The following is a 16,231-nucleotide window of genomic DNA, read 5'->3' on the forward strand; positions in this document are numbered from 1 at the left end:
ACACACACACACACACACACACACACACACACAATACAAGAAGTGTCCTTACCGTCTTCATCTGAGGAGTAACTGTTGTATCGGGATGCTGAAGTTGACCGTCGAGCATCACCACTCATGTGCCTGGTTCTTGAGGCGTCACGGCGACCCTCCCTCCTCTTGCTGCTCCCACTGTCAGAGCCAGTCTGGGAGGAGCCTCCCTGAGGTGCTGGACGCTCACTAGGCATGCCAGGAGGGAAGTACATGCCACCTGGGTTTGAGTCACCATGCTGCATGTGTCCCGTATTTGCATTCTGAATACCAGGTGTCCAGTTGTTCTGACATGGGGCCTGTCCCTGTGAGGTGCCTAGGCTGCTTGTGTACTCAAAGGACTGTCCTGCCAGTGTGCCTGTGTGTGGCACTGGGTGTGTTTCTTGGCTGGTTGCATAACTCTGAGAGTGAGAATGACTCTGTAAGACTTTCGTTCTTGCTTCTTGATTTGCAAGCTCACTTAACACCTGTAGAAAAGGAATCATTCAATCACCATTAGCAAAAAATACTTGAATGATTCTAATAATTTGCATTAACTAAGAACTTCAAAATGTTCAGCCATTATATGCAAGTAAACAGTACTAAATTTACTGAAAAACCATGAGTACTGGCAGGTGGCAGTGTAATAACTTGAATTAACAGGTGGCAGCCCATCTGTTACTAATAACTGCAGACTTTAAAGAAAGGCAATGTGTCCTGGTTTTAAGAATTCCCTGATAATATAATTAAATCCAATGTCAACGTTGCAGCAACTGAATGTAAGTGAATTTATACAAGCATTGTTTGTACTGTTGCAGCACCATTCATGAAAACAAAGAATACAGAAAAATTACAATAATTTTTTGTACACATGATAATTACAAATTCTAGATTTCTTGACAGCACAAACTAAGTCAACTTTAATGTGAAACTGATTTTTATTTGAATAAATAATGTAATTACAAGAGTTGGGTATATGCTGCAGACATAAAGGAATGATCACCTATAAAAGGTGTGGGCAAGATGTAGACTCAGCAAGTATGATGTTTTCTGTGGTCCACTAATGCATTCTGTGACTTTTTATATGAATCTTAGAAAAGATCACTAGAATGTGGAAGATGGCTGGCTACTGTGTTGAGACCATCTTATCTGTTGACCCCAAACCCACATTTTTAATATATTTACAACTACATATATTTAAAAGATAAGCCTATATTAAGGCTCTGTCATGACCACCTCAAATGGAGTCCAGAAAATAATCACCAGCATCAGCAAGACAACACAATTAAATTCCTTTATGCATTTATCATCTTCATTTACCTCAACATTCAAAATCTTAATTACATGTATTTTTCTTTCTTGAACTCATCTTAATAAGTTTAACTCCAAGATTTTCTCTCTCATTATGCTCACCTGCTGGCGGTAAGCCTCATGGTTGGTTCTGGGCTGAGGTGTGGTGGTGCCGTCAGGCCGAGCATTGGGCTTGCGGGTCAGAGGAGACTGGAGCATTCGCTGCTTCCACTCCAGTAGCCGCTTCATAGATTCCTCACGCTGAAAACATAAAACAATGTCAATTCACATTCAGAAACAAGGTATGATTATGTTGTTGTTGTGGCTGTAGGTGAGGAATACAAGATAAGGAAACAAACTGTTTTAAGCCTTCATCATTTAAAGAATAAACTAAGTAAGTTCTTTAATGAATATTCAATTGATACTGTGAGGAACAGTTGCCAAGACATGGTTCACAATGTTTATGTGAGAAGCAATGTGTTTGGGAGAAGTTGGTACAAATGGTACAACCAACAAAGATCCCCAAGTATTCTTTTAAGGACAGATGAATTCCACTGATTGGTTAAAAAACGATCAGAACATCTAAATATTCATTACTTCAAAGTATTCTGCAGATGGGTGCTGATATTTAAGAATTACCACAGCATCATACTGCAATGTGTGCACAATGAAGACAATTTCTGAAGTCTTTTATTCTGTTACAACAAATAATCAGTATTAATTATACAGAGATGTATAGAAAGTGTAAGCAGATGATAAGCTTCCAGCAATGACATGAATATTAACTTCATTGTTCTAGGTAGTGGAAACATAACACATGATTGCTCTATGCAACTTTATGCAATTAAATACTGAGTGATAGAAACTTAGAAGTACAGAAGGGTTTTTAGTCCCATACAGAATTAATAACATACATAATGTAAACCACCACATAACATGTACTCTATTCTTTTGATTAGAATACAGTGGATCAGACAAGCTCTGAATATCTGACATATAGAATGTTGGATTGGTATGGTGTATAAATGATCCTTTGCAAAACCCAAACAAAGTTTTGTTTGTATGGGTATGTTTGTAATTCAATCTCATTGTTTACCTGTTGTATCTTCCTTGTGTCTCCATCTGAGGTATCATCTGGGAGAGAAGTGTTTATCACATCATCCTGCAGTCGTTGGCGAGGTAGCCTTGCTGAGGCAGACCTCATGAAATTGTTATTCACACTGCCATTGGGGGAGGCACTGCTGGGGTAGCTGCCTGGTGGGGTGGGAACACTGTTCAGTGTGGTGTTGGGGGAGACGTCATGCTTCTGAGCAGCATCTTCATAGTTGTATGTTCGGCGAAGATCAAGCGATGGATCAGGCCTGTGATTATGCCTCAGCTCTGGCTTTAGGTCTTGCTGAGGTGGGGTCTGTCGTGGGGCATGTCTGGGGTAGGGCTTCAGGTCAGCCCTTGGATCCATGCCTATGTCTGGTTTTGACATTTCGGGTGTCTCTTGACCAATGCCTCGCCTCAAGCTGTTTGTTGCATTCATTGTTGTGGGTGCTATGGTCTGTTTGTGTGGTGTATAGAGATCAGGTGTGGCGGCCCCAGCTGGAGGGACCCGCTGTGACCCACTGCTATGGTTGCTGTGCAAGTGGTGGTGGTCAATGATGGGATTCTCAGGGGGCCCAGCAGGAGAATAGCGCAGTGCTGATCTACTGTGCATGTGTGAGTGATACAGAGATGACTGACGCATTTTTTGGGCATAGTTTTCCTCAGACCAATGATCAGATTCATTCTGACCAACAGATGACTTTGGTCTTGTGTCATTAGGCCCTATTAGGTCACCCCCACTTCCTCTTCGATATGACCACATCTCACTTTTTCCGTGCCTTCGGTCGTATTCAAGAAAATCAGCACTGTGTGGCCGGGGTGGTCCTGATGGGCAGTGACGGTGGTGCGAATCCCTGGGTAATGTGTCTTCTTGTCTGCAGAATTTAGATCTCAATGGCTCTGACAATTGCAGCTCTTCTGATAATCTTGTTCCTCCACTCCTTGAAGAGGCATAAGAGTCTCGTTGATCTCCTCTCCGTATTGGACTGTGAGGGGTAGAGTTTGAGCCATTACTGTCTCCATACACATCTTCATAGTCCCCACGACCTCCACCAGCTGTTACTCCATATGCATCAGGAGTCCTTCGCTCTGCTGAGGGTGGGTGGTAATGAACACCACGGGTTTCTAGACCACTGCCGCAGCCTCCCCCACTGCCTCCACCACCGTGATCAGTGTATGTACGTGGGTCCCGCTCGTCTCTTTCAGGGGAGCGTTCAGGAGAAGTGCTGTAATCCCGAGAGGAGTTGAGCCTCTTGGGTTTTGGAGGAGCGTTGGCATAGAGTGGCTGACGATCCCCAGGTCGAAGAATGACAGATGAATCACATGATGTGTTGAGGCGGTCACCTTGCAGCCGAGAGGATTCACTAGCCTGGAAAAATTAAGTTTGAGAGATTTGTAAAAACTAGCTGGTAACTAAGCTAACATCATTTGATGCTGGCCAGTACTAGACAGATATGGTGATGAACCTGAAAACTCTAGCAGGTTACATATGCTCTATCATTAAGTATTGTGTCAGAAAACTTCATATATTTTAGTGCCCGAAGTCTGTCTAGTAGTGGGCATGGTTGAAGCAGAATGAAACAGTAGCTACATACTACAATTAAGATAGTGTATGAACCTTCCCAAGATGTTTTTATGGTGACAATTTTCAAGAATGTGTGCCACAATTAATGATTCCTATATGATACAGATATGAATAAATATAATCCACCTGGTCTGTTTCTCAATATGTATCTCGCTTTAGCCCTTGGTGGTAATCTGCATGAAACTCTGAACAGCCAAAATAGTGAATACTTGGTGTACAATGTGTGTTAGTACAGAACCTAATGTATGATTCACTCACATGACGAAAGGTCCACCCACTACATGAGATCATTACTTCTTTGTGCATGAATCTGTCAGTGCTTACTCTTGGTCACTAACTCATTTCAATATTCTTATTTATCAATCAAATATTTAAGTTAATTTGTATATTTTTTTAGTTTCTTCATTGTTTAGAATGATGAAACGTCACAAATGAGTTTTTATCACAGAGAGAGAGAGAGAGAGAGAGAGAGAGAGAGAGAGAGAGAGAGAGAGAGAGAGAGAGAGAGAGAGAGAGAGAGAGAGAGAGAGAGAGAGAGAGGAAATTTAAAAACGTGAATTAGCTAATCTCAACCTAACCTGCAGGGATAAAAACAATATGGGACACTGACCCTGAGGGCAATAACCCTGTGGGGCAACAGCCTTACTGAGCACTAACAAAACATAGTTGTGTTGTGGAGTCTCGTCTACTCTGGCAGGCTAGAGTTTGGCAGTCTCGCGGACCACGGGATCTCTACAACACGATACTGTTTTTGTTTGTGTGCCGCAGGGCTGGTGTCCGCGGGTTAATAGGTTAGCTGTGTGGTTACAGGTTAGGTGGGTTTCATTTATAGTTGATCTAGTAACTTTTTTGGGGGGGAATTAATTAATTATTTTTTACGACTAATTTACTGACGAAATTTTGTACATACACATATCATATGTGTTTTTCAATTAAATTTTCAGAAATTCATAAAACAAGGATCGCTGGCCTATTTTCCAGCAAGCCATGTTGCGCCAAACACATGATAACAATTGATAACAGAGCTGTACAAAGTAAACCTTCACGAAAAGCGAGCCTGACCAACACCAGTTTGACTTCCATCAAGAGAATAATTGAGAGAGAAGTGTCAATGCAGACCTCGTCCAGGGAGCGGCCGTCAGGGGAGCGGTACCGGCGGGAGCGGTATCCGTGAAAACCCGAATCACTCTCGTCTGCCGAGGGCGAGGCTGTGGAGGCGAGGGAGGAGACAGAGGGCCTCTCGCTGCGCCGCGCACTGCTGCCGCTGCTCAGCTTCTCCTCAATGCTGTGGGAAAGAAGGCTGTCACTTATACAATAATAAACTCCAAAAAGGTAATACACACATCTAAATAACTAATAAATACGGAACATAACGCTTTAGGATGAGCTTTAGTATATATATATATATATATATATATATATATATATATATATATATATATATATATATATATATATATATATATATATATATATATATATATATATATATATATATATATACATACACACACACACACACACACACACACACACACTAGATGACTAAATCCAGGTAGTGGTTTGCCGATCAGTAACTTCAATGGTCCCTCCACCCGACTGCTGGCAGCACTCCGCGGCGCGCCCTTCGTCCCTCCCAGCCAGGGTGAATACCAAGCCACTGTGAGTCACCTGCAGCGGTCATCTCACTGCCCGTACGTACACTGGCCAGCATGCGAGACACTTGTGCACTAGGACTGGTTGAGGAGGATCTCTCTCTCTCTCTCTCTCTCTCTCTCTCTCTCTCTCTCTCTCTCTCTCTCTCTCTCTCTCTCTCTCTCATTCAAGTGTATAAGGAATGGAAGATCCTGTTGGGAGCAAGAGAAAGAAAAAAAATCCATCTGGCAATATGGACTGTGACGAAAAAAAAAAAAAAATCCAGCTTGACATTTTAGTTGCTGGCGTTCTTCGGCACGAGATTATCCTGCCACCTTCTTCCAGACGCGGCAGAGGGAGGAATTTTGATAAAAACACACGTACTTATTCAACTTGGGAGAAGACGACGGCAACAAAGAAGTTAGGAAAGTTGTTATGGAAGCGAGGAAAACAACAATGGCAAGGAAGGGTGGGTGGGAGGGAGTTGGGAGGGGAGGAAGCGGAGGTCAACCAGGCTGGGAGTGGTGGCTGCAGGGTGGGTGGGAGGGAGGGTGCCGGCGTGCTGTGGTGGGAGACGCTCAGTGAGGCAGAGAGGAGGATGGTTCAGCCGTGGATGGGAGGAGCGTGTGGTCTGTGGCGGGAGGGAAGGCTAGGACGGGCAGGAGGAGAGGCAAGGCAAAGCAGGGTAGGAAGGAGTTGGGGGAGGGATAGTGCGGGCGGGAGGACAAAGCAACTCCTCACGTTTGAAACAGATGGTGCGCGTGTTTGTGCTTGCAGAGAAATGTGGGTGAAGGAAAACAAACACGAAAACTAGACAGCAGCCGGACCACAATTAAAAATACAAAAACAGCAAACTAATAATCAGAAAATGACTCACTAATTTGTAATGCGTAAAAATACACATACGTATATAATGCAGATGAAGACGATACAGAGCGTGTGGCAAGAGTGCAGCGCAGGGAGGAGGAAGAGGAGGAAGAGGAGGAGGAGGAGGAGGAGGAGGAGGAGGAGGAGGAGGAGTAGGTGGAGGTCCCCAGAAGGGCAAGAGGTGCGCAGAGGTGGTGGAGGGACCGGGGAAGGTAAAAGGGTACAGAAAGTCTCAAAGCCGCGGGAAGGAAGGCGGATGGAGCATAACACACGTGGCTGTAGGGTTGTGGTGGCGGCTAAGATTAGTGAACTTTCATGTGCGGTGGCTACATCAAGACGCGGAGTGGGATGTACGAAAGAGGCTGGGGCTGCATTCTTAAACGATTCGGCGTCAAAAGTCGAGTATTTTCAATATACTCTACTGGAAGCTATTGGATTTTTTAGTGTATTTCATGATTATATGGTGATGGTTTAACAACAATACTTCATAATTAACGGAAGAATATTTATCATCTAATCACTTCACTAATCAACTTTGTGCCCTTTGAAAATTGCCTTGAGGAGAATCTTAAGGGTTTCAAAATTCGGTCTCTTGTAAGCAGACAGGAGGACATAGCCAGGTTATGCAAGTACACTCTAGTTTGAGGCGGTATACCACTACCTGATAATACAAAGGGAAAGCGAAGAACACATGAGAATCCGAGAGTCAAGATACATCAGCAGACCAAGAGACGACAGAAGCACTGCAACTCTTCCCTGGCAAGCAAGATTGGCTTCAGGAAACACCGTGAGGGAGGTGAACCTTCACATTACAAGTTTGCCCGAGGGCACAACACAATTCCACTTTTTTCTTGTATTAAATAAAGATTATACATTGAAAACCTCCCTCTGAAAAGCAGATTACATTATATTTCTGGATAAAGGGGAAAAATTACCAGCAGCATTAGACAGGGAGGAGGTTCTGCAGTGTGAGAAGTGTGGGGAAGGGTTAGGTTAGGAGGGGACGATGACATTATGCTATTTTTATTTCCTGTTACAATCTGTGGCAAAACGAGAGTCGAAAATATCAAAGCGTGGGAACCAGCCTGAGGTTCTCGCCAGGAGCTCCTTGTTTCTCTCCTCGCTGCCCTTAAAGACTGGTGATCTATGGAGGAACGTGCGTGTATGAGTGAATGAGTGTGTGAGTACGTGTGAGTGTGTGTGTGTGTGTGTGTGTGTGTGTGTGTGTGTGTGTGTGTGTGTGTGTGTGTGTGTGTGTGTGTGTGTGTGTGTGTGTGTGTGTGTGTGTGTGTGTGTGTGTGTGTGTGTGTGTGTGCGTGTGTGTGTGCGTTTCGAAACTACCTACGGGGAAAGGAAAGTGACTGCAATGTTCACATGTCCTGGGGCTGAGAAGGTGTCGGCATGTTAATGTTTGCTTGCTGTATGTCTGACTTCTTGTGTGACTCAGGGAGGATGAGGTAATGATTTGCTTTGTGTTCTCCTTTTCTTTACACACACACACACACACACACACACACACACACACACACACACACACATAAGGCAGCTGTCAGAGGGGCCTTCTAACACCTGTCATGCGCTCCACTCCATCGGCCGCCTGCCAGAGTCTGAGCCACGCCCGCCCAGCACACGTGGGAGGCTGAGGCTTCGTTTTCTTTGTCCTTTTTCCCTTTGAGCACCACAGGGAGGCATAAGTCACTCTGGAACTCGGTGACTGCATGCGGGCGTCCACGTAGTGTTTGTCTCTATCGCGAGTCTGCTTTGTCATCATCATATAGTTTTTGTACTTAGCGTAGTTCTCTCAGGCTTCCTTGTAGTAATAAGAAGAGATCTGACCTTGAAAGTGTCTGTGAGTGATAATACAATTAGTAATAATAGCGAAGGTAATAATAATAAAGTGTGTAATAATATTAGTTCTCCACCTGCTCCCTTGCCCAAGGTCGTGGTGGCGCAGTCAGTCCCTCACTCCCTCAGTAACCTGCTTGTGATGTCAAGGCGTGTATTTTATGACCTTCCCGAGCGATCCACCATTGTGTTTCCCCCCTTCCCTCAGGCCACTCACATCCCGAGGCGGAGCTCTAGGGGTGCAGGAGAGGGGCGCTCAACCCCTGCCCCTGTAACAATGGGAGACGGCCAGTTGTAGTAACAAGTTATGTTTAGCCTGCCTTCGATGTAACTGTAGCTTCTTATTAAGGCCTTTGTGGAGGTTTTCCGTGGGATATTTTTACTACTTCTTCTTAATGGAGTATTGTCACGGTCCTTTGTGAGTGTTGTGAAGGTCGCGTGTGTGTCTCCTGTCTTCTCTCACTGAATGTTGTGTAGGATTCCGGTTTCTTTATGATCCGAGCAGAGATCCCACTAAGCTGAGGCTCCTGTGTGTTGTCTTAACCAACTGAAGACCACGGCATCGATTTCATTATATTCCACACGTATTTAAAGGATTTTATCAAGTTCAGGATGATGCTTTTCGTTATCGGCGATTCCGGTTCCCGGTTAATTAGAAGAGATCCTACCTGTAGCTGAGGCTTCCGTGTGCTGCCTTGCAAACAAACACACACACAAAAAAAAAAAAATGCAAGCACACTAAATGCTTCCAAAATACACACCAAATAAAGTAAAATATTCAAAAACACAAAAAACACACACAAAAAATAAATAAATAAATGAATGAAATAAAAAAATGTCCAAAAGACAACAGCATCAATTTCATTATATTCCACACGTCATCAGAGAATTCTATCAAGTTCAAGATGATTTTTTTTTTATTACTAGAGAGTTATCAATCACATACCTACTGATCCCACACAACTATATTTATTTTCTCTATCAAGACTGATCGACAGAGGATTGAATCAGGTCTGGAAGGTGCGCGTAGTACTGAACGGGTTACGGAAGTTGCTTTGTGCTGGCTGTTATGTAACCTGTCTTATCCGGTCTTCCGTGTCAGGCAGTGGATACAAGGAAGCTTTGGGCAAGATGCAAACGGAGCGAGAGGGACTGGAGGAAGAGAAGTACACTAAGAATTTCAGTTGTTGAAATTACTGACTTGCACAGCTGAAGAAAGACTCCGATGTCGATTTAATAACTACACAAACATACCATGGGGAATTTATAAATATATATGCATATGTAAGACGGGCACTGGCCTCTGGCTATAAAATAAAAACAGAAAAAAGGCCCACTGAGGTGATAATCCCTAAAGGAAAGAGCTAAAAAGTACTATCCAGAATTGAAAGTGTCTTGAAACCTCCCTTTGAAAGTTTAAGCCTTAGGTAGGGAGAAATAAAGAAGACAAGGAGCTCCAGAATTTACCAGTGAAAGGGATGGATGACTGAGAATACTGCTAACTCCATTTCCTTCCCTACCTACATACTATAGCCATTTTACAACTCTAATTTCCTACGATAACTATCAATCAACATATATTTTGCATCACCATTACAGTTTAAGAACAAAGAAAGCGCAGTATCCCGTGTGACTGAACTGAACTTAACTGTCCATCCTCACAAAAAAATCTGAGAGTTACAAGCATGCTGGAGGACCTTCCCGACAAAAGGTGTTCGTGTGATTCCTAAGACGCCAAGTACGAGGTAATGAGGCGTGGCATTAGTAGGTAGAGCACGTTATATCTTCCACCTTCCTGCCATCCCCTCACACTGCAGGCTGAGCAATGGCAGGGGTAACGCTCTGCTCTTCCGGTTCTCACGCCAACGTGCTCTAAGTGCCTGCTACATCACACGTCCAGATACTCATCCATGTATCCAACAATGCACTAATAGGTTCGAGGATTCTTTTGTTCCTAAATCGCAATGGACTGTAATCATTTAGTATCACAATAACGCATTGAGATACTTCAGTACTACATCAGAATAGAAAGCATTTTTGTGTGATTTTTTTTTTTAATGTGTAATGTATACTAAGGATGATCTCTGAAGTCTAGATGAGTGTCACGTTGTATGTTTAACATGTCGTATACAAAATTCTTTTCTTTTCTTTATTAATTTTTAATTTATTATGATTAAAAAAAAGGTAGAAACAAACAAACAAACAAACACACACACACACACACACACACACACACACACACACACACACACACACACACACACACACACACACACACACACACACACACTCTTCAGCAAACACACACGAGGGTACGGGTAGGTATCATGCTAAGTTGGCCGGAGTGCCCTGGTGAGAAGACAAACGAGAACAGCTCTAAGGGATAATGTTCCCTCAATGAAGACTGTGGGTAGCGAGACGGTCAGTCGTGGCTATGATACACGGGTTATGTAAACAACTGCTCGTGTTCCTGAATGCTTTGTTCTCTCATCACGATTATTTTCAAAGACCATTGTTTTTTTGGGGCCGTTTTTTTTTTTTCCCTACTGACAGTGTAGAATTCTTGTTAATTTATCAGTACAATAATGAAAAGTCTTGACTGACCATGTAGAATTCTTGTTAAACTATGGCGAAGATCATGGAAACGTAATTGAAAACCGCAAATAACTTTCACTACAGCCTGTTGACAATGTAGAATTCATGTCAAACCATCACTAAAATCATGAAATCATCCTTGAAAACCGCAAATAACTTTTACTCCAGTTTGTAAAGTGTTAAGTCTAGAACGACGAAGCGTTTAAGAATACGTTCTAATATATCATGAACTGAGGAGCTGTAAGAACATGTTTCCAGACGATATACGATGAAGTTATGATGCAAGGTATGAAATCTGACAGCGATGATGACCTACAGAGTAACTTAGACAGGTAGGTTGTGTGAGTGGTGCCCGTTTAGGAGAATGAATGAGACTGTGATATACTCGTGTGTGTGTGTGTGTGTGTGTGTGTGTGTGTGTGTGTGTGTGTGTGTGTGTGTGTGTGTGTGTGTGTGTGTGTGTGTGTGTATGTGTGTGTGTGTGTGTGTGTGTGTGTGTGTGTGTGTGTGTGTGTGTGTGTGTGTGTGTGTGTGTGTGTGTGTGTGTGTGTGTGTGTATGATCGTCATAAAAAAAAAAAAAAAACAAGTCTCAGTCAAAGAGTATTCTCCAAAATTTGAAGAGGATGTATAAGAAACAAGAAATTTAACAGGACGTCTTGAGTGGTACCTATACGGACTGTTGACGAATCTGACAGTGGGTGTAATCTACGTACATAAAGATAATGTGCTGATAGAGGTGATAATGTCCAGGAACTGAGGGAACTGATAATGTCTGACACGACAGAGACAAGTAGTAGCAGATATTTCTGTTGTGGTCGCCTCTGGGAAGGACGAGAGAGAGAGAGAGAGAGAGAGAGAGAGAGAGAGAGAGAGAGAGAGAGAGAGAGAGAGAGAGAGAGAGAGAGAGAGAGAGAGAGAGAGAGAGAGAGAGAGAGAGAGAGAGAGAGAGAGAGAGAGAGAGAGAGCGCAAATTGTCGACACAAAATATACAAAAGAAAGCTTGTTAAGAAGACAGCGAGAAAGAGAAAGAAAAACAAAAAATTAGGTTGCGTTTGAAGAAATAGAGACATAAGTGGAGGAGGTGGAAGACTTTCTATCGCGGGATGATGGAGGAGGAAGTGAAGAGAAATGAATGATAGGAAATGATAAATGTTTCGAGCTTCCTAAAAAAAATATTTGCTGGAGGAGGAAGAGGAGGATGGTAATAAGAGTACATACGAACAAAAAAAATGAGTATAAAACCACAATGGATAAGTTAATAGATAGACAGACAAGAAAAAATGAGCTTAATTGAAATCCGATAGAGGTAAAGAAAACAGATAAGGTAATTCGCATATTAGTGTATAAAAAAAATATAACAGGAAATACAATTAAGAAATGAAATTATATATGAATAACAAACACCTGTTATATCTCTTTTCATATTTCATCGCGCAAATCTTCATTTAACGTTTTTTCTTTTCTTTCTTTCTTTCTTTTTTTTTTTTATCGTTAAACTACTCACGGCATAATCTCCCTAATAAAAAAAAAAAATTCTTAATCTTAAGCCACGGTGCTAAGTCTTCCGGAAGCGCAGTTGGAGGAAGGAAGGAGGGCTGAGGGTGTGGCTACAGGTACTCGTCGAGGGGGAGGGAGCAAGGCAGCTCAGAGGAAGGTTTGAGATACATCATGTACCGAGCTGATGAGGAATGACAGTCTAGTTAGAGGTCACACATTCTCAGGATACTAAGAATAATACTGGAAAAGGAAACTGCCAGCACTAGGAAATACGAAGACAGGAAGGCATTCAAATCTTCACTTCTACACTATCAATCCTCGAAAAGAAATAGTTGCCTTCTATTCTTTCACTCACTTAGCTTATGCTGGATCCGTCTCGTAGTTTATTACTTGTATCAGCTTGTATTGAATTTACTCTGAAAAGCTCCTACAAGCTCTGTCACAGTAAGATTCCAAAAAAAGATGTAACACGGTCTCTGAAACCCACAACAGTTCAGTTCGTAGGAAATAGACGTATACACAGCATCCGGGAAAGTATTATATCTATTTGTATCTTGGTTATCAGATTATGAGCAGCACGGGAAGATACCCATTTAAAGGATCAGGCGCGTAAGAAAAACTGCCCTACTTCAATGTGGTTGTGGTGTTATAAAGAATGGAAGATTATAGCCATTGGGAATAGTGTGAAGTGATGTGTGTGGAATGAGAGGTTTAAGGAGTGATCTGTAAGGCTGTGTATTGAGTGCAGGAAAAAAATGTAATGCTGAAAATGACACTGAGATGGTGCATGGATAAATAAGATACAGTTAAAGAATAGAATATGTGTACACACTGAAAAGTCAAAATAAGCATACATTTTTCAACTGATTTTTTTTTTTTTTTTTAAGTAAATGAACAGAGAAAGATAACAGACACACAAAGACTGACTGATTGAAACACACACACACACACACACACACACACACACACACACACACACACACACACACCACGCTGAGATAATTCCCTAATTCCGTTTACCCGGGTCACGTCAGCACGCCCCAGCCCTGTGCCCGTGTAAGCAGGTCAGGGGCCGCATCACGCAGCCGCACACGCTCACCCAACAGGTACAAATCTGGGCCACCGCCGCTCTGATTACACGATGCCTCGGGTGAAAAAGTTTCCTTAATGCTCGTTAATGAGAGGAGAGATTAGCCACGTATTCCCGGTGTCAATGAACTCCCACGGAATAACATTGTTGGTGTTTCCGAAGGTTGAGGAGGTGGGTGAAGGCGAGTGCGTGAATGTGTGAGTGTGACGGCGTGATGTGGTGCCCCCCGGCTACAACACCGTCATACCCAAGGTTCACCGCCGCGCCGCCTGTTCTCCCTGTACAGACATACAGACGCGACTGTATTTTGTCTACGCCACGTGAGTTATCGCAAGAGCGTGCATACACACACCTACATTACACACACACACACACACACACACACACACACACACACACACACACACACACAGGAAAAAGTCTTCCAGAAAGACTGTATCTCGAGACAATAGGACATACCTTACGTCGCCTTCATTACGAGTCTAGTGTGTATACCTAACTTAGCTGACTAACTACCGCAATACTTCACAGCCACCACCAAGGCAAGGCCCCTGTATGTACGGTTGAATCTGGTTCTTCGAGTTTGTTTCTTTTTTTCCTTTTCTTTTTCTTTTAATCATGTCTTGTGGGAGTGGGTGAGGGAGTGGCGCCTTCCAGCAGCCTCCAGTCCTCACGAGCAATGCCAGACCCATCCCTCCCTCCCTTTGGGCGTTCATTCCTTCACGATTCGGACCCTCAGGTTGTGCCTTTATTTACCTCCCTCATTCACCTGTCGCTGCCCCTTATACTCCCGGCCTGACAACAATAGCCGACACGTGTGTGAGAGGGAGGAGAGGACAGGCGGGACTCCCACGCGCTCCCTGCAGACCAAGTACTCACCCAGAGTTTACGTCATCGGGGCTCCCACGCTGAGGTGTGACGGCGTGGTCAAGTATTAAAATTGTTGTTTTATCACGTGTCTACCGGGCAGCGGCCAGACGTGCGATGACAGCCGGTACGACGCTCCTTTAGTGCACTTCACTCACAGACACACTCACCAGCACTATCACTATAACACACGGGCTGTCTCCTTTCCAGGGAGAATGGTCTTGCCTTATGGACACTTGATATAGACCGAAGTTGTATCCACGACTAAGTTTCCTCTGCGAGCGAGTCAAGGGCAGAGAGGTGGAGGGGGTTACCAACTCGTGGGATAACCGGGTGTGCGGAGAGCGACCTGTTGCTCCCGAGGCTGCACCACCACCATCACCACCGCCACAGCTCTCCCCACTCCCCTTCCACTCCTCTTTTTCCTTCCTCAACACACAGACCTCTGCCACTATACTTCACCACAATCACTATCTCTCATTAATGAATTCCAACCGGAAATTCCAATCCGTGTGTGTGTGTGTGTGTGTGTGTGTGTGTGTGTGTGTGAATTGTGTGTGTGTGTGTGTGTGTGTGTTGCACTGTGCACTGCAGTGTCCCTCAAGCTTCCCGGACAAAACCACCTTTTCTCAGCACCGGCGTGGCGAGGGCGCGGTGACGGACGAACAGGTATGAACACAAGGCTGGGCAGCGTCTCGGCCTTTGTGGGGCTGCACCTCAACGTTGTGCAAAGTGTATCTAATCACTGAGCCTCCTTATCCGAGAATGCCATCGTTCCTCCAGTACCAGGAAAAAAAAAAAAAACACGAGCGATAAACAGTCTTCTTTCACCACTACTGAGACCTTGCGCGCTTTCGTTTCCTCACCTACACACGCCACTAAGACAACCCGGTGCACGGATAAAGCTCACAACGGTTAGTTCCGTGCGCATCAAGCCAGTCACTTGTTCACCGGCGGCATGAGGGGCGCAACGCGGACTGCCGCCACCGACGCCGCCGCTACACTGACTCACTCAACGTTCGACGCACATCTAGGCAGGTGGACCACGACGCGAGGGGAGGGGGCGGGCAGCGGGGCAGGGAGGGAGGAGGGACGGCTACCTGAGGGGGCGGTGGTCGATAACAACATTCAAATCAATGGAATCTAAAAATTGTGATCGGGGAGTCTTAATCTTATCAAAGGTGTGATATAAGATAGCGGAGATAGTGGCTGATGCATACGCAGAAGATCCTCGCTCTATCTTCTATCACGTGACCACCAACAACATGACAGGAATGGTCTGGGGCTGCCAAACAAAACACAAGATCTGCTTTCACACTGTGGCCCGTATTCTGAAACGCTTTGCTCTCCAATCACGACTATCTTTACAGGCCAAGGAGATGATTAGCTGCTTTCTCAAGAGTATTTCTTGAAAACACGTGTAACTTCAGCAAGAGCCATTTGAATGCGGTTTGGGATGCGGCACAGAAGAATTTCAGAATATGGTCCACACAGACAAACCACACTCGACAGCCTCACGCGCTCATCAGGGGCGTAGCATTAGCGAGGGTCAGGGCGAGACCTTCCACCGCGTAACGGGAAGCAGATGAAGTGGAGCACCCGCCGTTAACACCATGATTGTTTGACGTGGTAATGAAACTGCGGCAATTTTTCTTCCAGGCGGCGAGGTGAGTCTTGGGGAGGATTACCCCGCCGCCGCGACCCCCGGGAAGGAAGAGGGATGCTGATGTGATAGGAACTGCTGGTGGGGGAGCTAAACGTTAGGGGAGCAACAGGCAAGGTGACTATAGGGAATGTGTAAGGAAAATTGTATGTTAGGTTCAGTGGGAGATGTTTTGAATGGAAGGAGGAAGAAGCA

General features: G+C 44.3%; 1 protein-coding gene across 9 annotated transcripts in view; it reads right to left on the reverse strand.

The window, feature by feature from the left end:
• LOC135090232 (uncharacterized) overlaps positions 1-16,231 on the reverse strand; it is a 238,062-nt gene that overhangs the window by 7,239 nt on the left and 214,592 nt on the right. For 8 of the 9 annotated variants that reach the window (XM_063986753.1, XM_063986763.1, XM_063986793.1 and 5 more), the window contains 4 exons: positions 5,096-5,261; positions 2,396-3,760; positions 1,423-1,560; positions 53-497 (listed from right to left, as the gene is read on the reverse strand). In XM_063986753.1, the coding sequence (XP_063842823.1) occupies positions 53-497; positions 1,423-1,560; positions 2,396-3,760; positions 5,096-5,261 (2,114 nt within the window). The remainder of the gene's footprint in view (positions 1-52; positions 498-1,422; positions 1,561-2,395; positions 3,761-5,095; positions 5,262-16,231) is intronic. The other variant, XM_063986804.1, reaches the window with a different exon arrangement.

The sequence above is a fragment of the Scylla paramamosain genome, chromosome 3 (genome assembly GCF_035594125.1).
Source record: "Scylla paramamosain isolate STU-SP2022 chromosome 3, ASM3559412v1, whole genome shotgun sequence".
NCBI lineage: Eukaryota > Metazoa > Arthropoda > Malacostraca > Decapoda > Portunidae > Scylla > Scylla paramamosain.